Below are 23,172 nucleotides of genomic sequence, written 5' to 3' on the forward strand. Positions count from 1 at the left end.
AGTCATACTTGTAAGACATTACTTAGTGTACAGTAATACTTGTTAATTTAGAGTACAGTCATACTTGTTAAATTAATGTACAGTACAGTCATACTTGTTAGACATAACTTAATGTACAGTCATAATTGTTAAATTAGTGTACAGTCATACTTGTTAGACATAACTTAATGTACAGTCATAATTGTTAAATTAGTGTACAGTCATACTTGTTAGACATAACTTAATGTACAGTAATTCTTGTTAAATTAGTGTACAGTCATACTTGTTGGACATAAAGTAGTGTACAGTAAAACTTGTTAAATTAGTGTACAGTCACACTTGTTAGACATTACTTTGTGTACAGTAATACTTGTTAAATTGGTGTACAGTAATACTTGTTGGACATTACTTAGTGTACAGTAATATTTGTTAGACATAACTTAATGTACAGTAATACTTGTTAGACATAACTTTGTGTACAGTAATACTTGTTAAATTGGTGTACAGTAATACTTGTTGGACATTACTTTGTGTACAGTAAAACTTGTTAAATTAGTGTACAGTAATACTTGTTAGACATAACTTTGTGTACAGTAATACTTGTTAGACATAACTTTGTGTACAGTAATACTTGTTAAATTAGTGTACAGTAATACTTGTTAGACATAACTTGGTGTACAGTAATACTCGTTAAATTAGTGTACAGTAATACTTGTTAATTTAGTGTACAGTAATGCTTGTTAAATATAACTTAATGTGCAGTCATACTTGTTAAATTAGTGTACAGTCATACTTGTAAGACATTACTTAGTGTACAGTAATACTTGTTAGACATAACTTAGTGTACAGTAATACTCGTTAAATTAGTGTACAGTAATACTTGTTAATTTAGTGTACAGTAATGCTTGTTAAATATAACTTAATGTGCAGTCATACTTGTTAAATTAGTGTACAGTCATACTTGAAAGACATTACTTAGTGTACAGTAATACTTGTTAATTTAGTGTACAGTCATACTTGCTAAATTAATGTACAGTCATACTTGTTAGACATAACTTAGTGTGCAGTCATACTTGTTAAATTAGTGTACAGTCATACTTGTTGGACATAACTTAGTGTACAGTAATACTTGTTAGACAAAATTTAGTGTACAGTCATAATTGTTAAATTAGTGTACAGTCATTCTTGTTAAATTAGTGTACAGTAATACTTGTTAATTTAGTGTACAGTAATGCTTGTTAAATATAACTTAATGTGCAGTCATAATTGTTAAATTAGTGTACAGTCATACTTGTTAGACATTACTTAGTGTGCAGTAGTACTTGTTAAATTAGTGTGCAGTCATACTTGTAAGACATTACTTTGTGTAAAGTAATACTTGTTAATTTAGTGTACAGTCATACTTGTTAAATTAGTGTACAGTCATACTTGTTACATTAGTGTACAGTAATACTTGTTAGACATAACTTAATGTACAGTCATACTTGTAAGACATAACTTAGTGTACAGTAATACTGGTTAGACATAACTTAATGTACAGTAATTCTTGTTAAATTAGTGTACAGTAATACTAGTTGGACATAAAGTAGTGTACAGTAATACTTATTCAATTAGTGTACAGTAATACTTGTTAGACATAACTTAGTGGACAGTCATACTTGTTGGACAAAATTTTGTGTATAGTCATACTTGTTAAAGTAGTGTACAGTAATACTTATTAAATTAGTGTACAGTAATACTTGTTAGACATAACTTAGTGGACAGTCATACTTGTTGGACAAAATTTAGTGTATAGTCATACTTGTTAAAGTAGTGTACAGTAATACTTGTTAAATTAGTGTACAGTAATACTTGTTAGACATAACTTAGTGGACTGTCATACTTGTTAGACAAAATTTAGTGTATAGTCATACTTGTTAAAGTAGTGTACAGTAATACTTGTTAAATTAGTGTACAGTAATACTTGTTAGACATAACTTAGTGGACTGTCATACTTGTTGGACATAACTTAGTGTACAGTAATACTTGTTAGACAAAATTTAGTGTATAGTCATACTTGTTAAATTAGTGTACAGTCATACTTGTTAAATTAATGTACAGTCATAATTGTTAGACATAACTTAGTGTACAGTTGTACTTGTTAAATTAGTGTACAGTGATACTTGTTAGAATATAACTTAATGTACATACTTGTTAAATTAGTGTACAGTCATACTTGTTAAATTAATGTACAGTCATAATTGTTAAATTAGTGTACAGTCATACTTGTTAGACATAACTTAGTGTACAGTGATACTTGTTAGAATATAACTTAATGTACAGTCATACTTGTTTAATTAGTGTACAGTCATACTTGTAAGACATAACTTAGTGTACAGTAATACTGGTTAGACATAACTTAATGTACAGTAATTCTTGTTAAATTAGTGTACAGTAATACTTGTTGGACATAAAGTAGTGTACAGTAATACTTATTAAATTAGTGTACAGTAATACTTGTTAGACATAACTTAGTGAACAGTCATACTTGTTAGACAAAATTTAGTGTATAGTCATACTTGTTAAAGTAAATAAATAAATGATAAATGGGTTGTACTTGTATAGCGCTTTTCTACCTTCAAGGTACTCAAAGCGCTTTGACACTACTTCCACATTTACCCATTCACACACACATTCACACACAAGTAGTGTACAGTAATACTTGTTAGACATAACTTAGTGGACAGTCATACTTGTTGGACACAACTTAGTGTACAGTAATACTTGTTAGACAAAATTTAGTGTATAGTCATACTTGTTAAATTAGTGTACAGTCATACTTGGTAAATTAATGTACAGTCATAATTGTTAATTTAGTGTACAGTCATACTTGTTAGACATAACTTAGTGTACAGTTGTACTTGTTAAATTAGTGTACAGTAATACTTGTTAGAATATAACTTAATGTACAGTCATACTTGTTTAATTAGTGTACAGTCATACTTGTTAGACATAACTTAATGTACAGTAATACTCGTTAAATTAGTGTACAGTACTACTTGTCAGACATAACTTAATGTACAGTAATACTTGTTAAATTAGTGTACAGTAATACTTGTTAGACACAACTTAGTGTACTGTAATACTTGTTAGACATGGCTTAGTGTCAAGTAATACTTGTTAGACATAACTTAGTCTAAAGTCATATTTGTTAGACATGGCTTAGTGTCAAGTAATATGTATTTAATACTTGTGCTGCCATTGTGGTTGGTAGACTTAAGATGGGAGTTTAGAGGCAAACAAACAATCAAAACAAGACACTCAATGGGTCATTTAATTTATTAAATTGAAAATCTAAGTATAAACAAAATGAGTAACACTCAAGAGAAATATTTACACCAGCGTCTGTCCTATTTTTACATCAAGTTGAGAGCAGAGACACAGAAACAATACAAAATCCTTTTTTTCCAAGTAATTATGAATGTGCAAATGTATATTTACATTTGATGCGTGTTGGTACACACACACACAAAAAGTTATGGATATTCGGCTTTTGGGTGAAATTGAAGGATAAACCTAAAATGCACACTACTGATTTCAGGTATAGCGTCCACAACTCCAGTGTATAGTATTAGACATCTTACTGTCAAAGTTAAGAGTTGACAACTGGGGACACTATTGGCGAGGAACATAGTGTTTGTTCATTCCTCCCATGCTAGGGAACACTTGCATTTATAGAACTATGGTGACATCAAGCAACTAAACTAGGGATCTGTATGATTGTTCACATTTTTGATTGCTGACTAAATGTGTTTAGGAAATTGTGAAGAATAATATCTTTAATAATCTTTGGTTTAAGCCAATCTTTAATAAAAGATTGGCTTAAACCAAACGACTTTTTTGCGCTAATGAGGCATGTCCTCCTAACTTTACACATGCGCATATTGCCTGTCCGCTTAAAAGGGATGGGGGGGTCGCACTAATATACAACGAAAACTTTAACCTTAGTCCTAACATCCATCCATCCATTTTCTACCGCTTATTCCCTTTTGGGGTGGCGGGGGGTGCTGGCGCCTATCTCAGCTACAATCGGGCGGGAGGCGGGGTACACCCTGGACAAGTCGCCACCTTATCGCAGGGTAGTCCTAACATAAATAATAAATATAAATCGTTTGATGAAGTCTGTCACACCGCTGCCTCTACACCTGGCTGTTATCTACCGCCCCCCAGGGCCCTATTTGGACTTTATCAATGAATTCTCAGAGTTCGTTGCTGATCTAGTGACACACGCAGATAATATAATCATAATGGGGGACTTTAATATCCATATGAATACCCCATCAGACCCACTGTGCGTAGCGCTCCAGACTATAATTGATAGCTGTGGTCTCACACAAATAATAAATGTACCCACGCATCGCAATTATTATGCAGAAAGCTGGAACGCAAATGGCGCACGACTAAACTTGAGGTGCACCATCAAGCATTTAGTGATGGTTTAATAACTTATAAACGCATACTTACCTTAGCTAAAGCTAATTATTACTCAAATCTCATCCACCGTAATAAAAACGATCCTAAATTTTTGTTTAGTACGGTAGCATCGCTAACCCAACAAGGGACTCCTTCCAGTAGCTCCATCCACTCAGCTGATGACTTTATGCAATTCTTTAGTAAGAAAATTGAAGTCATTAGAAAGGAGATTAAAGACAATGCGTCCCAGCTACAACGGGGTTCTATTAACACGGACACGATTGTATATACGGCGGATACTGCCCTCCAAAATAGTTTCTCTCGTTTTGAGGAAATAACATTAGAGGAATTGTTACAACGTGTAAATGGAATAAAACAAACAACATGTTTACTTGACCCTCTTCCTGGGAAACTGATCAAGGAGCTCTTTGTATTATTAGGTCCATCAGTGCTAAATATTATAAACTTATCACTTTCCTCGGGCACTGTTCCCCTAGCATTCAAAAAAGCGGTTATTCATCCTCTCCTTAAAAGACCTAACCTCGATCCTGACCTCATGGTAAACTACCGACCGGTGTCTCACCTTCCCTTCATTTCAAAAATCCTCGAAAAAATTGTTGCGGAGCAGTTAAATGAACACTTAGCGTCTAACAATCTATGCGAAACCTTTCAATCCGGTTTCAGGGCAAATCACTCGACGGAGACAGCCCTCGCAAAAATGACTAATGATCTATTGCTAACGATGGATTCTGATGCGTCATCTATGTTGCTGCTCCTCGATCTTAGCGCTGCTTTCGATACCGTCGATCATAATATTTTATTAGAACGTATCAAAACACGAATCGGTATGTCAGACTTAGCCCTGTCTTGGTTTAACTCTTATCTTACTGATAGGATGCAGTGTGTCTCCCATAACAATGTGACCTCGGACTACGTTAAGGTAACGTGTGGAGTTCCCCAGGGTTCGGTCCTTGGCCATGCACTCTTCAGCATCTACATGCTGCCGCTAGGTGACATCATACGCAAATACGGTGTTAGCTTTCACTGTTATGCTGATGACACCCAACTCTACATGCCCCTAAAGCTGACCAACACGCCGGATTGTAGTCAGCTGGAGGCGTGTCTTAATGAAATTAAACAATGGATGTCCGCTAACTTTTTGCAACTCAACGCCAAAAAAACGGAAATGCTGATTATCGGTCCTGCTAGACACCGAACTCTATTTAATAATACAACTCTAACATTTGACAACCAAACAATTAAACAAGGCGACACGGTAAAGAATCTGGGTATTATCTTCGACCCAACTCTCTCCTTTGAGGCACACATTAAAAGCGTTACTAAAACGGCCTTCTTTCATCTCCGTAATATCGCTAAAATTCGCTCCATTCTGTCCACTAAAGACGCTGAGATCATTATCCATGCGTTTGTTACGTCTCGCCTCGACTACTGTAACGTATTATTTTCGGGTCTCCCCATGTCTAGCATTAAAAGATTACAGTTGGTACAAAATGCGGCTGCTAGACTTTTGACAAGAACAAGAAAGTTTGATCACATTACGCCTGTACTGGCTCACCTGCACTGGCTTCCTGTGCACTTAAGATGTGACTTTAAGGTTTTACTACTTACATATAAAATACTACACGGTCTAGCTCCATCCTATCTTGCCGATTGTATTGTACCATATGTCCCGGCAAGAAATCTGCGTTCAAAGGACTCCGGCTTATTAGTGATTCCCAAAGCCCAAAAAAAGTCTGCGGGCTATAGAGCGTTTTCCGTTCGGGCTCCAGTACTCTGGAATGCCCTCCCGGTAACAGTTCGAGATGCCACCTCAGTAGAAGCATTTAAGTCTCACCTTAAAACTCATTTGTATACTGTAGCCTTTAAATAGACTCCCTTTTTAGACCAGTTGATCTGCTGTTTCTTTTCTTTTTCTTCTATGTCCCACTCTCCCTTGTGGAGGGGGTCCGGTCCGATCCGGTGGCCATGTACTGCTTGCCTGTGTATCGGCTGGGGACATCTCTGCGCTGCTGATCCGCCTCCGCTTGGGATGGTTTCCTGGTGGCTCCGCTGTGAACGGGACTCTCTCTGCTGAGTTGGACCCGCTTTGGACTGGACTCTTGCGACTGTGTTGGATCCATTGTGGATTGAACTTTCACAGTATCATGTTAGACCCGCTCGACATCCATTGCTTTCCTCCTCTCTAAGGTTCTCATAGTCGTTATTGTCACCGACGTCCCACTGGGTGTGAGTTTTCCTTGCCCTTATGTGGGCCTACCGAGGATGTCGTGGTGGTTTGTGCAGCCCTTTGAGACACTAGTGATTTAGGGCTATATAAGTAAACATTGATTGATTGATTGATTGATCGCAACGGTAATACGATAGACCTAGTGCTTGTCAGGGGTATCACCGTTTCCAAAGTTACGATAATCCCGTACACTAAAGTATTGTCCGATCATTACCTTATAAAATTCGAGGTTCAGACGCATGTTCGTCAAACTAATAATAATAATAACTGCTATAGCAGCCGCAACATTAATACGGCCACAACGACAACTCTTGCTGACCTACTGCCCTCGGTAATGGCACCATTCCTAAAGTATGTGGGCTCTATTGATAACCTCACTAACAACTTTAACAACGCCCTGCGCGAAACCATTGATAACATAGCACCGCTAAAGTTAAAAAAAGCTCCAAAAAAGCGCACCCCGTGGTTTACAGAAGAAACTAGAGCTCAGAAATTATTATGCAGAAAGCTGGAACGCAAATGGCGCACGACTAAACTTGAGGTGCACCATCAAGCATGGAGTGATGGTTTAATAACTTACAAACGCATGCTTACCTTAACTAAAGCTAAATATTACTCAAATCTCATCCACCGTAATAAAAACGATCCTAAATTTTTGTTTAGTACGGTAGCATCGCTAACCCAACAAGGGACTCCTTCCAGTAGCTCCACCCACTCAGCTGATGACTTTATGCAATTCTTTAGTAAGAAAATTGAAGTCATTAGAAAGGAGATTAAAGACAATGCATCCCAGCTACAACGGGGTTCTATTAACACTGACACGATTGTATATACGGCGGATACTGCCCTCCAAAATAGTTTCTCTTGTTTTGAGGAAATAACATTAGAGGAATTGTTACAACGTGTAAATGGAATATAACAAACAACATGTTTACTTGACCCTCTTCCTGGGAAACTGATCAAGGAGCTCTTTGTATTATTAGGTCCATCAGTGCTAAATATTATAAACTTATCACTTTCCTCGGGCACTGTTCCCCTAGCATTCAAAAAAGCGGTTATTCATCCTCTTCTTAAAAGACCTAACCTCGATCCTGACCTCATGGTAAACTACCAACCGGTGTCTCACCTTCCCTTTATTTCAAAAATCCTCGAAAAAATTGTTGCGGAGCAGTTAAATGAACACTTAGCGTCTAACAATCTATGTGAAACCTTTCAATCCGGTTTCAGGGCAAATCACTCCACGGGGACAGCCCTCGCAAAAATGACTAATGATCTATTGCTAACGATGGATTCTGATGCGTCATCTATGTTGCTGCTCCTCGATCTTAGCGCTGCTTTCGATACTGTCGATCATAATATTTTATTAGAACGTATCAAAACACGAATTGGTATGTCCGACTAAGCCCTGTCTTGGTTTAACTCTTATCTTACTGATAGGATGCAGTGTGTCTCCCATAACAATGTGACCTCGGACTACGTTAAGGTAACGTGTGGAGTTCCCCAGGGTTCGGTCCTTGGCCATGCACTCTTCAGCATCTACATGCTGCCGTTAGGTGACATCATACGCAAATACGGTGTTAGCTTTCACTGTTATGCTGACGACACCCAACTCTACATGCCCCTAAAGCTGACCAACATGCCGGATTGTAGTCAGCCGGAGGCGTGTCTTAATGAAATTAAACAATGGATGTCCGCTAACTTTTTGCAACTCAACGCCAAAAAAATGGAAATGCTGATTATCGGTCCTGCTAGACACCGAACTCTATTTAATAATACAACTCTAACATTTGACAACCAAACAATTAAACAAGGCGACACGGTAAAGAATCTGGGTATTATCTTCGACCCAACTCTCTCCTTTGAGGCACACATTAAAAGCGTTACTAAAACGGCCTTCTTTCATCTCCGTAATATCGCTAAAATTCGCTCCATTCTGTCCACTAAAGATGCTGAGATCATTATCCATGCGTTTGTTACGTCTCGCCTCGACTACTGTAACGTATTATTTTCGGGTCTCCCCATGTCTAGCATTAAAAGATTACAGTTGGTACAAAATGCGGCTGCTAGACTTTTGACAAGAACAAGAACGTTTGATCACATTACGCCTGTACTGGCTCACCTGCACTGGCTTCCTGTGCACTTAAGATGTGACTTTAAGGTTTTACTACTTACGTATAAAATACTACACGGTCTAGCTCCATCCTATCTTGCCGATTGTATTGTACCATATGTCCCGGCAAGAAATCTGCGTTCAAAGGACTCCGGCTTATTAGTGATTCCCAAAGCCCAAAAAAAGTCTGCGGGCTATAGAGCGTTTTCATTTCGGGCTCCAGTACTCTGGAACGCCCTCCCGGTAACAGTTCGAGATGCCACCTCAGTAGAAGCATTTAAGTCTCACCTTAAAACTCATTTGTATACTCTAGCGTTTAAATAGACTCCCTTTTTAGACCAGTTGATCTGCCGTTTCTTTTCTTTTTCTTCTATGTCCCACTCTCCTTTGTGGAGGGAGTCCGGTCCGATCCGGTGGCCATGTACTGCTCGCCTGTGTATCGGCTGGGGACATCTCTGCGCTGCTGATCCGCCTCTGCTTGGGATGTTTTCCTGCTGGCTCCGCTGTGAACAGGACTCTCGCTGCTGTGTTGGATCCGCTTTGGACTGGACTCTCGCGACTGTGTTGGATCCATTATGGATTGAACTTTCACAGTATCATGTTAGACCCGCTCGACATCCATTGCTTTCCTCCTCTCCAAGGTTCTCATAGTCATCATTGTCACCGACGTCCCACTGGGTCATTATTGTCACCGATGTCCCACTGGGTGTGAGTTTTCCTTGCCCTTATGTGGGCCTACCGAGGATGTCGTAGTGGTTTGTGCAGCCCTTTGAGACACTAGTGATTTAGGGCTATATAAGTAAACATTGATTGATTGATTGAAAAGAGACTTCCTGCATTGCAGGCTATATTATATATTGGACCGGCAGAGATACTGTTACAACCTTGTTTTCTTTAAACATTTCATATCAATTACTTGATGTCCTTAGAGTGCAAATATAGTTACAAGATTGTTTAGAACATTGTTACATATTATGTTATCTGATACTCTTATCATATCAGTCTTTATTTTTTCACAATTGAAAGGGGAACTGAACTTTTTCTTTTGGAATGTTTCCAATCATTCGCAATCCTTATGGAAGACAAAAACAGATGTCTTTCTTTTTTGATGCTTTCTAATTCCTAAAATATGGCACATTTGAGGTAGCTAACAATGCAGCTTAGCATAGTACACTAAAATAAGCAAAATACATAAATATTAACTATTATTACAATGTTACTATATTACAGCATGTATATAAAACATTGTTGAATGTGTTTCTGAGTCTTTATAGGCAGAATTGAGCGACTCCCATTAGCTCTAATGTTGGCTGGTTTTTGCTAGCCTTCATCTATGTCAGGGGTAGGGAACCTATAGCTCTAGAGCCAGATGTGGCTCTTTTGATGACTGCATCTGGCTCTCAGATAAATCTTAGCTGACATTGCTCAACACGATAAGTTATGAATAATTCCGCTGGTAATCACAGTGTTAAAAAAAACTTTCAAATTATAAAACATTCTCATGCATTTTAATCCAACAATTCGTTTTCTGTCGCACCCGTTCAAGAAGTCGCATTAATGGTAAGAAGTATTATATTTATTACTGGTTAGCTTTAGAATAACCATGTTATTTAAAAGAATAAGAGACTTATTATTCTCTAAAAATGCTGGTCTCAAAAATGCACGCATTTAGTTGTATTCAGTGTTAAAAAAATATTATATGGCTCTCACTGAAATACATTTTGAAATATTTGGCTTTCATGGCTCTTTCAGCCAAAAAGGTTCCCGACCCCTGATCTATGTGTTAGAATGCATACAAAAAAGAAAATATGTGTGCTTATCACACATAAGGATTGTGAATGATAGGCAAATTTCCAAAGAAAGTGCAGTACCCCTTTAAGTATTAGATGTTAAAATATGTAAACACACTGCAAAAGGTCATTGAAAACAGTTATAATGTTCACAAAATTCCAAACTTCAAACATATTTTTGTCCACACTAAAGGACATTTGACCATCTCCTTGAAAAATGTGTTTTTAAAAAACTAAAGTAGATGTTTTTGGTAAGTAATAAAACAGTGAAGTAAGCTACTGTATCATTTGAAGTTTGCCCAAAAGCCAAAAATCCTTAACTTTTTGGTCTTTACAGTTTTTACATCACTATGGCTTCTGCTGATTATTTCCTGTTGCTTTTCATCTCACCTGGAAGAGAAAAGGTAAAAGATTAAGATGAAATATCACACAGTACAGACTGCAGGAGCCAGAAGAGGTAAAAAGTTACCGTCAGAGTTTTGCTGATGCTTGGCGCTTGTAAGGCAGGCCAATTAGCGACAGTTTGCCTGCTGAGCTGCGGCACAGACTGCACTCCCGCAGGTTTCCACGGAGAGACCTGGACAACATGACTTCATTTACCAAGTCACACTGACAACCTTTGACCAGAGTTGTTATCTCGGCCGCCCATCCTTCCTGCTTCTGCTGCCCTCAGATTCCTGCTGAATGCTGAGTACACACACCACGGGCCATCTGTGGTCCAGCACTTCCCTCAATGTTGTGGAGAAAGAAGCAAAGGTGACAACATTCACCTTACAATTAGGCGATGCCCTCAGGCTCTGCAGCTCCTTTTCTCTCAGGGCCAAAGTGTTTTCTTGCAATTGTTTCTGTTCTCTCAGCCGGTTCTGCTCGATCAGCAGTTTCTCCATCTGAATTAGAGCAGCATGTGTCAGTTTGGAAGTCTGCGATGGAGACAGACTTTGGTGTGTTGGAAACAACCTTCTCGTCATGAGTCCTCTGCTTGGCTTGAAGCTGCCTGTTGCTCTCGGCCAGCGTCTCGCTGTGGTTGTGTTCACACTGCTGCAGGTCAGAGGTCAGGTGTGTGTGCTGCACCTCCAGACGACTGGACATGGCTTGAATCTGAGCCACCTGTGAGATGAAGACAAAAGTGATGATGTTTATTTCTAACTGGATGTTGACAGCTGATGCAACGCTTTCTACCAGTAGTGTCCAAATATATAACAAATTCAGTATGAATGAGATACAAACCCAGTTTCCATATGAGTTGGGACATTGTGTTAAATGTAAATATAAACAGAATACAACCATCCATTTTCTACCACTTATTCCCTTTGGAGTCGCGGGGGGCACTGGAACCCATCTCAGCTACAATTGGGTGGAAGACGGCGTACACCCTGGACAAGTCGCCACCTCTTCGCAGGGCCAACACAGATAGACAGACAACATTCACACTCACATTCACACACTAGGGACCATTTAGTGTTGCCAATAAACCTATCCCCAGGTGCATGTCTTTGGAAGTGGGAGGAAGACAGTGTACCCAGAGGGAACCCACGCATACATGGGGAGGACATGTAAACTCCACACAGAAAGATCCCGAGCCCGGGATTGAACCCAGGACTACTCAGGACCTTCGTATTGCGAGGCAGACACACTAACCCCTCTTCCCCCTTGCTACCCCACTGTGTGTATGTGTGTATATATATATATATATATATATATATATATATATATATATATATATATATATATATATGTATGTATGTGTGTGTGTGTGTATATATATATATATATACACACGTGTGTATATATATATATATATATATATATGTACATATATATGTATGTGTATATATGTACATATATATATATATATGCACATATATGTATATACATATGTACATATATATACATATGCATACACATATATATATAAATATGTACATATATATGTATGCATATATATGTATGTGTATATATATATATGTTAATGTATTTATACATATATATATATGTATTTATACATATATATATATATATACACATACATATATATATGCATACATATATATATATAAATATATATATATATACATATGACTGGACCTCCTGAGTGATTTCCCCTGCCATCTCTACTCCACAAAGGGAGGTGTCCCCCCTCTCCATCTCTTTGCATCCAGCAATTGCAACTCACTACCCCTAAGTGCAACACCGATTCACCAGGACCGCAACGAACAATCTTCTGGCCCAAGTTGGACTGTGTGTGTGTGTGTGTGTGTGTGTGTGTGTGTGTGTGTGTGTGTGTGTGTGTGTGTGTTGTGTGATTGGATTAGTGTGGGTTGTTATATTGGGGAGGTATAGGCTCCCATACATATGTACTGTACATATATATATATATATATATATATATATATATATATATATATATATATATATATATATATATATATATATATGTCTTGATTGGATTATCCAGAGAATAGTGCTCGATACCGTGGTAGAGCGCAATATGTAGGTGTGGGAAAAAAAAAATAAAAAAAAATCACAAGACTACTTCATCTCTACAGATCTGTTTCACGAGGGGTTCCCTCAATCATCAGGAGATGATGATTGAGGGAACCCCTCATGAAACAGATCTGTAGAGATGAAGTAGTCTTGTGATTTTTTTTTTCCCACACCTACATATATATATATATATCTATATATATATACTGTACATATATATATATATGTATGTATATATACATATATATATACTGTACATATATATATATATATCCATCCATCCATCCATTTTCTACCGCTTATTCCCTTTCGGGGTCGCGGGGGGCGCTGGCGCCTATCTCAGCTACAATCGGGCGGAAGGCGGGGTACACCCTGGACAAGTCGCCACCTCATCGCAGTATATATATATATGTATGTATATATACATATACACGTGTGTGTATATATATATATATATACATACATATATATACGTATATATATACACAGACATATATGTATGTACATACATATATATATATACATACATATATATATACATATGTATATATATACATATATATACACATATATATATAAATACACACAAATATATATGCATACATATATATATATATATATATATAAATATATATATATATACATATATATATATACATATGACTGGACCTCCTGACTTGTGCTAACGGAAGCCACGGCGTGCTTTCCCCCGCCATCTCTACTCCACAAAGGGAGGTGTCCCCCCTCTCCATCTCTTTGTATCCAGCAATTGCAACTCACTACCCCTAAGTGCACCACCGATTCACCAGTGTGTGTGTTGTGTGATTGGATTAGTGTGGGTTGTTCTATTGGGGAGGTAGCGTGTGAGTGGGGAAGAGTGATTAAAGTGTAATTAATGTCTTGATTATTGTATGTTTGTGTGTATAGTAAATTGTTAAACTTTATAAGCTATTGTCCTCTCACTCTCTCTTAGATTAGATTCTTACATAAATATTAAATAACTGGAGTCATCCCCCTAAGGTGAAATATACTGTCCTTTATAGGCTCCCATACATATATACTGTACATATATATGTATGTATATATATATATATATATACATATACATGTGTGTGTATATATATATATATATAGATATATATACATATATACATACATATATATACGTATATATATACATATATGTATGTACATACATATACATATATTTGCATACATATATATACATACATATATATACACATATATAAATACACACACATATATATATACATATATTTATGTACACATATATACACACATTTATATATACATATATATGCATATATATATATATATACATACATATATATATATATATACACACACATATATATACACACACATATATATACTTATATATGTAAATATATATATATACATATATATATATATATATATATACACACATATATACACATATATAAACACACACATATATACTTATATATATTAACATACACTTCTGAGTGTTGCGGGGTCATGTTTGGTTTTGGAATTGGTTTGCATTTTTATGGTATTGCTGTGTAGTGGTTTGTTGGAATGATTCTATAAAAAAAAAATTGTTTAAAAAAAAATGAGAATCGATTCTGAATCGCACAACGTAAACGATTTGATTCGTATTCGAATCGATTTTTTCCCACACCCCTAATATATACACACATATATATATATGTATGTGTATATATATATACACACATATATATATATATATTCACATATATATATATATACACACACACACATATATATACACATATATATATGTATACACACATATATACACCTATATATATACACATATATACAGCTATATACATACATATATATACACCTATATATATACACATATATACACACCTATATATATATATATACACATATATACACCTATACAAATATACATATATATACCTATATATACACACATATATATACACCTATATATATACACATATATACATATATATACACCTATATATATACACATTTTTATATATACATATATATATACATACATATGTATACATATACACACATGTGTATATACACATAGATATATATACACATATATACACCTATATATATACACATATATATGTATATATACATATAGGTGTATATATACATATATATAAACACATATATATGTGTATATATGTATACACATATATATATGTGTATACACATATATATATATACGTATACATTTATACACATATATATGTGTATACATACATATACATGTATATATACACACATATATATGTATATATACATATAGGTGTATATATACATATATATACACATATATATGTGTAAATATGTATACACACATATATATATATATATATATATGTATACACATATATATGTATACATTTATACACATATATATGTGTGTATATATACACATATATATGTGTATATATACACATATATATACATAATTATACATACATATATACATATATATATATACATATATACTGTACATACATACATACATACACATATATATATACATACATATAACATATACATACAAATATATACATATATACTTATATATATACTCACATATATATACACATATATACATACATACACACATATATATATACATATATACGTACATCTACATACATGTATATATACATACATATATATGCATGTGTACATAGATATATATGTACATATATAGAAATATATATATACATTCATACATATAGATATATCTATATATATATATGTACACACATATATATATATATATATATATATATATATATATATATGTTCATACATATATATACATAGATATACATACATAAAAATACATATGTATATACATACATATATACATATATATACACACATATATACAGTATATATATTCTATATATAAATACACACTTGTATAGAGATACATACATACGTATATATAGATACATACATACGTGTATATATACACACACATATATATGCTGTATATACATACATACACATAACGTATTTCCTTGAATTGCCGTATATAGTATGTGCCTGCCTAAAATTACTGCCGTTCCGCAAAATAATTAGGGCATGCAGCGAGAGTGAGCAGCGATCGTTTATTTTTTCCTCTCGCTTGCACTTTTAAAATGGAGGATTACATATCTAAAATAAGACAGTTTTCTAAACTGGACTTTCAATCGAAGCAGGAGTAATAATGGAAGATCTCCATTGAGACAGAGAGACGTTTAAAACTGAAGAAAGATAAGGAAGACTTCTATAAACAAGTTATCAATGCTTTTGATCAGAAGGAGCTGCGCATGGACTTCATTTATAAGTAAAGGTAAGATCATAATACATTTTTTTTTATTAAATGTGCTTTTTATGATGGTATCCTTACCTCACACTCAAATTTATAAGCGCAGGCCTAAATTTACCGCATGCATTTGGTAAGCGCCGGACTGAGAAGAGGTTTTAAAATAATTAGCACATGCTTGCCTTTACCGCATATCTTTGGTAAACGCCGGAGTGAGAAGAGGTTTTAAATTAATTAGCGCCCCCGCGGCAATTCAAGGAAATACGGTGTATATATATATATATATATATATATATATATATATATATATATACACACACACACACACACACACACACACACACACACACACACACGTATATATGGATACATACATGCATACATATATATCCACATATATATATTTACATACATACCGTATTTCCTTGAATTGCCGCAGGGCATATAGTATGCGCCTGCCTTGAATTACTGCCGGGTCAAACTCGTTTCCCAAAATAATTAGCGCATGCTTAGTATTACCGCCTGGTCAAACTCGTGACGTCACGAGTGACACTTCCCCTGTCATCATTTTCAAAATGGAGGAGGCTGATTTCAATACCGGTAATTTGAAATCGCATAAAGGGAAGAAGATTACGAACTATTCAGTAGGATTTAAGGCCCAAGCTTACATCACACTCAAATTTTTACTGCATACCTTTGGTAAGTGCCGGAGTGAGAAGAGGTTTTAAAATAATTAGCGCATGCTTACTTTTACCGCATGCCTTTGGTAAGCGCAGGAGTGAGAAGTGGTTTTAAATTAATTAGCCTCCCGGCGGCATTTCAAGGAAATACGGTACTCACACATACTGTATACATCAGGGGTCGGCAACCTTTACCACTCAAAGGGCCATTTTGACCCGTTTCACAAAATAAAGAAAACAATGGGAGCCACAAAACTCTTGAAATTTAAAATGAAATAACACTGCATACAGAGTTTTTTTACTTTGTGCTATGTGTATACCAGGGGTCTCAGACACGCAGCCCGCACCTTAATATGAACATTTAATGATAGTGAGGCCCGTGAGTTTTATATGAATGCTGCTTGACAGCATCACACTTCCCAACCCTCCCGAATATTCCGAGAGACTACCGAATGTCAGATTAACTATTCTCACGAAATTTGCAGGATTAATAAAGGCATCCTATGAAGGCGCTGCCTTTGACGCCCTCTACAACTCGTTCAATCAGCTTGCCAGCCCAGTCACATGTCGTATGAGGCTTCTGCAGACATACGCCAAAGACTGCAAGGCATACTTGTTTAACAGTCATACAGGTCACACTGAGGGTGGGCGTATAAACAACTTTAACACTCTTACTATTATGTGCCACATTGTGAACCAACACCAAACAAGAATGACAAACACATTTCGGGAGAACATCGGCACTGTAACACAACATTAACACAAAAGAACAAATACCCAGAATCCAATGCATTCCTACTCTTCCGGGCTACATTATACACCCCCTCCGTGCGTCGGTTGAGGTTGGGGGTGACGGGGTTTGGTGCTAGCGGGGTGTATAATGTAGCCCAGAAGAATAGGGATGCATGGGATTCTGGGTATTTGTTATTTTGTGTTTATGTTGTGTTACAGTGCGGATCTTCTCCCGAAATGTGTTTGTCATTCTTGTTTGGTGTGGGTTAACAGTGTGGCGCATATTAGTAAGAGTGTTAAATTGTTTATATTACAACCCTCAGTGTAACCTGTATGGCTGTTGACTAACTATGTGTTGCAGTCACTTTCGTGTGTTGACAGATGCTGAACATAAAATGACCAGTCGACACGCAGATCTCGTGATGTACAAGCGGGCGCGACAACATGTTGTCGAGGAGGTTAAAGGGATTGCCATCACTGCACACCCTCATTATTGAAGTTCAGGTGTAAATTGGTGAATGTCATTACCGGGTGATTTCTGAGAGATGCGCTAAAATCCGGAAACCTCCCGGAATAATCGCAGCTGAGCCACATCAGAGTGAACAAAGAGCCGCGGGTTGCAGATCCCTGGTATATACATACATAAACACATGTATATAAATATACACCTACATACAGACATACATATGTAGTGTTTTTTTTTTTTAATTTGTGGGGTGTAACCAGAATTTGATGTGTTTGTGTTTACTTTTGTCAGTCCGTAAAAACCCAATAAACAAATGTTTGCCTTATTGGTCGAATATGCCTGAATTGGCACAGTTTGAACATTACAAGATCCTGGAGTGATTGAATAACATAAAGCGACACTCTGAGGGCTTCCGTCATGATGATGATAAAGAGTTTGATGCCCTGACTGTATATCATTAAAAGCCCTTTGACAGTGTGCAGCACGTTATTAAACAGCATATCATACACACCTTGTTGCCCACGTTGTCCAAATACAGCTGAAACTTGTTCTCCACATCTCTGGACAGGTTTGTACAGCTGTTCCTTATCTTCTCCATCTGCTCCTGCTGACTTTCACAGGTGAGGTGAAAGGTCATCTGGTGCGGGAACAGGTTGTTGATTTTGTTGAGAAAATCCCGGGTCACCGTCTGGATCCCGTCCAAAGAATGAGCAAAGTCCTCTTTGCATTTCCTGTTCAAACACCATGTTTAATGTATTTATGAGTGTAATAGATGCACACACACGCACGCACGCACGCACGCACGCACGCACGCACGCACGCACGCACGCACGCACGCACGCACGCACGCACGCACGCACACACACACACACACACACACACACACACACACAAAAAAAAATACCTTGTGTATGCTGTGAGCTGCTGTTCCAGCATGGTGTTTTGTCTCCGTAGAGCGATGGCGTCTTGGTGATGGATGTCTCTGTCTTTCAGGGCATTGTCTCTCTCCTGAATCAGGTAGTGCACCGTCTGAGTGAAGTTAGCCTCGATCAGATCGATCATGGCTTTCTGTTGAGCGTTGAGGCTCTGCAGTGTTTTCAGCTCACCTGAGAGATCACAAATAATACAAGCACAGTCTTAAATGGCTCACATTTGCTCCCGCATTACACAAATCCGCATTTCAGGTTAATTGGCAGCTCTATATTGTGATAAGTCGCTTGTAAGTAGGGGTGTACTGATCTGATACTGATAAGAGATATAAATCAATACATGAGAAAAACTGGCTGGTGTGTTGGAGAGCAGAGTGGAGTGGAAAGCACTCTCGCGAGGAGGAGGAACCTGACTGGAGGTGCAAGACATGATAGACAGCAACATTTATTTAACTTTTTTTGTCAGTGTCATTTCCCCCAAAATTTGAAAATAACATTTAAAATGTACGTGAATTTTTTTTTTGTCCAAAAGCAGGAGGAGAAAGTTAAGCTGAATGTGGAAAAAAACTGTTAAGGTGAAATTGAGCAGATCATTTGTTGTGAATGTATTAAATATTAATGAGGGGACTCATTTCTAAAGGATACATGAGAATAAAATGTACAAATTTAAAATGGTCCTATTATTCAAACCCCCCGTTTCGTATCTATTGGTACCTGTTTGTGTATTTGGGATCTGCATATGTCCTGAAAAGGTGAAATCAAACCATGAAGGCATGGCAGAGATATTTACAAAAAAAATCTTGCCTTCCTTCATACTTCCACCAAACAAGTTGTTTGAAATGTTCCCAAATGTGATATAAGTGGATATCTCCATATATGGTAGAGATTTACCCCTAAGAGCTTTGCGCGTGTCCGCCACTGTGGTCAATAAGTTCCTTCTTTATCTCAGACTAGCTCGTACAAGCACATGCATCCTCCACTGTTGCCATTTCTAATAAAAAGTAGCGTATAGTTCCAATTTAAATCTGTCAGGAAATTCTGCATGGAAGCGCTAAAAACTAAAACAAGGTTGACGCATTCAAAGTGGAGGCATGTAAATAAGACCACCCACAAAAAGGTGTATCCAAAGCGGTTTGAAGATTGTCTGTAAAACATAATCTATGCAAAATTTTGACCAACGAACCACCATTACATGTTATGTAGACCAGAAGTGTTTTTAATGTAGAAAATAATAATATGACCCCTTTTAGTGCAACTCTATTTTTTTGCAGAAATTTGACCAAAAAAATGTAAATATTGCAATTTTTCAGTCATTTGAGCCACTCACAATTCATATTACTGAATTCGTAAAACTAAGCATTTTTGTTGTATTTTCTTAAATCCTTTGGAATTTTAGAATACTTAAGTGAAAAGAAAGAATACTTATGCAGTAGCGTATTCTAATACATACTGCCAGTATTGACCACAATAGGTGGCTGTATGGGTGGAGTAGGACATCGCATCACCATGCTGCTACGTGTTGTTGCAATCTGCCTCTCACACTGGGCCTAGAAAAGCAAAATTACAAAATGAGTGAATTTTAGACAATATCTATAATATTTATTTTAATCACTCACTAGTCTACTCCTTAATTCAGTAGTAGTGTTCGCAACAATTCTGAGCATCTCCAGTTCCTTCTCCACACCAGCTTTCTCAGCAGTGCGAGTCCCGAGCAGAGCACCCAGCTGGCTTTTCTCTTTAGTCAGCTGGAAGTTGTTCTCGCTCAGGCTGTTCAAGGCCTGCTGCAGCTCCTGCACAACATCCTGGTGGTTACTGGTCCAAAGCAACTCCTTTTTAGTAGATCAGAATGAACGTGGCTCACCTTGACTCGCTTCTCCTCGGCGGACTTCTCGGGCTGCCCGTAGATGAGGAAGAGCACCAGGCTGACAATGATGAGGGACTGGATGAGGGAGGAGAAGAAGAAGACGATCCTCATGTAGTAGCCGCAACTCTTCCCTTTCGGTTTGTGCAGAGGCTCCCTGGCTTCCAGGCCAAATTTGGCCCGAGAGTAGCTGGAACTGTACATGACGTATGGGGGCCAAATGCCGGCTTTTCCTTCAAATCTAAAACGGGAAGATTTGTGGAGGAGCCTTCCAGTGTGAGGTTGTGCCAAGAAGCACGTATGTAAACAAAGAGTGTGGGGAGACGAGAGGGGGTCATGTTTATAAATGCTGCTGGGGGCACACTTCCAGTCCATTCTGGCCCAGCCCTCACCTCCCTCCTCCCTCCTTAGCGACCTCTGTCACATTTACAGCCTCAACCTACGCATACTTAAAGTCATTACTACAAAAATAGACACTTGGGAATGGAAAAGTCAGCAAGCGTGCTGTCAGTCAACCTTGGTTGTCGATGTCTATTCTCATTTATAGGCAGGAAAAACGTTGGGAATAAGGAAACATTCTTGGGATTATAGAGCTGTGGCTTCCAAGACAGACTGTAGCCATATTTAACGTGTTATACCAGCAAACACTAACTTTGTTATGCAATATATCAGTGGTTCTCAAACTTTTTTTCCACCAAGTACCACCTTAGAAAACACTTGGCTCTACAAGTACCACCATAATGACCAACATTAAAATACAGTAGCATAGTAGGCCTAAGTATTCATCAAAAACAAGGCGGCGTATATTGAATATTTTGGCCACTGTATTATTACATAGTTTGAATAGTAACACTGAATTTAGGAAAATAAGACCCTGTACTTAAGGGATTCTTTGGCGTACCACAGTTTGAAAATCATTGCAATATATCATTTGTTACCTACAGGCCTGCTTGTATGATCAAAATCTTGCTGGTATAAAATACATATTTATGGCATAATTAAGTTAAGTTTTTATCACTAAAATACAAGGTTGTGAGCACACAAGTTTTTCAATATCAAAATATAACCCCCAAAATATAGTCCTTTTTTCTTATATTTTGTCAGCTCTTTTTTGCAGTGTGTACTACTACTGTAACAAACTCTTAAACGGGAACTGCACTTTTATTGGGGGAATTTGGCCTATCGTTCACAATCATGAGACAAAAAAACAAGTCTTTTACAAAAAAATATTTTAAAGATGATAAAAAATGATAGGAAAATGTGGCTAATTTTTTATACACACTGCAAGTCTATATATAAAGTTGTAACAAGCACATTCATACATGTGCCATATTTTGGTCATTTTAATCATTGCCGGAACTAGTTCTGGGGCTTCACGGTGGCAGAGGGGTAAGTGCGTCTGCCTCACAATACGAAGTTCCTGCAGTCCTGGGTTCAAATCCAGGCTCGGGATCTTCCTGTGTGGAGTTTGCATGTTCTCCCCGTGAATGCGTGGGTTCCCTCCGGGTACTCCGGCTTCCTCCCACTTCCAAAGACATGCACCTGGGGATAGGTTGATTGGCAACACTAAATTGGCCCTAGTGTGTGAATGTGAGTGTGAATGTTGTCTGTCTATCTGTGTTGGCCCTGCGATGAGGTGGCGACTTGTCCAGGGTGTACCCCGCCTTCCGCCCGATTGTAGCTGAGATAGGCGCCAGCGCCCCCCGTGACCCCAAAAGGGAATAAGCGGTAGAAAATGGATGGATGGAACTAGTTCTTCAGCGCATTTATTTGCGTTTCCATAGCAACATTCTTCCGACATCTGGCAACGTGTGTCCTACTGCCGTAAAAAAGGCGTGTGTCTTCTAATCATGGCAAACTTGGAAACGTACAACGAATATGACTATTTTTGGACAAATGACGATTCACTAATTTATCTTTTTGAAGCTGAATGTACTAAGGATGAACTACTGCTTACGAAGGAAGAGTGAAACGTAGGAGCAAACAGAAGCCGAGAAATTGAGTTGAAAGTCACTCGAAGCTGCAACGTGAAATTTGAAGCCATGACATTGTGACATAAATGGCGTGTATGCACAAAAACGCCGGAAAAACTGTA

At 37.2% G+C, this 23,172-nt stretch overlaps 2 protein-coding genes across 4 annotated transcripts in view; one reads left to right on the forward strand and one right to left on the reverse strand.

Annotated features, from left to right (window-relative positions):
- The window catches only part of gtpbp3 (GTP binding protein 3, mitochondrial), a 76,996-nt gene that overhangs the window by 34,661 nt on the left and 19,163 nt on the right, over positions 1 to 23,172 (forward strand). The window contains exon 12 of one of the 3 annotated variants that reach the window (XM_061883502.1): positions 18,203 to 18,221. The exons of the other annotated variants lie outside the window; for them this stretch is intronic. The gene's annotated coding sequence lies outside the window, so the exon portion shown is untranslated. Of the gene's footprint in view, positions 1 to 18,202; positions 18,222 to 23,172 lie in introns of those variants that run through there. 3 annotated transcript variants of the gene reach the window in all.
- plvapb (plasmalemma vesicle associated protein b) lies at positions 9,778 to 21,486 on the reverse strand. The gene is made up of 9 exons (XM_061883505.1): positions 21,078 to 21,486; positions 20,833 to 21,006; positions 20,667 to 20,763; positions 19,192 to 19,393; positions 18,799 to 19,018; positions 11,537 to 11,686; positions 11,350 to 11,466; positions 11,049 to 11,156; positions 9,778 to 10,969 (listed from the first exon to the last, which is right to left on the reverse strand). The coding sequence occupies exons 1-9, from the start codon at positions 21,450 to 21,452 to the stop codon at positions 10,961 to 10,963; spliced, it is 1,452 nt and encodes a 483-aa protein (XP_061739489.1). The 5' UTR covers positions 21,453 to 21,486; the 3' UTR covers positions 9,778 to 10,960.

The sequence above is a fragment of the Nerophis ophidion genome, linkage group LG22 (assembly GCF_033978795.1).
Source record: "Nerophis ophidion isolate RoL-2023_Sa linkage group LG22, RoL_Noph_v1.0, whole genome shotgun sequence".
Lineage (NCBI taxonomy): Eukaryota > Metazoa > Chordata > Actinopteri > Syngnathiformes > Syngnathidae > Nerophis > Nerophis ophidion.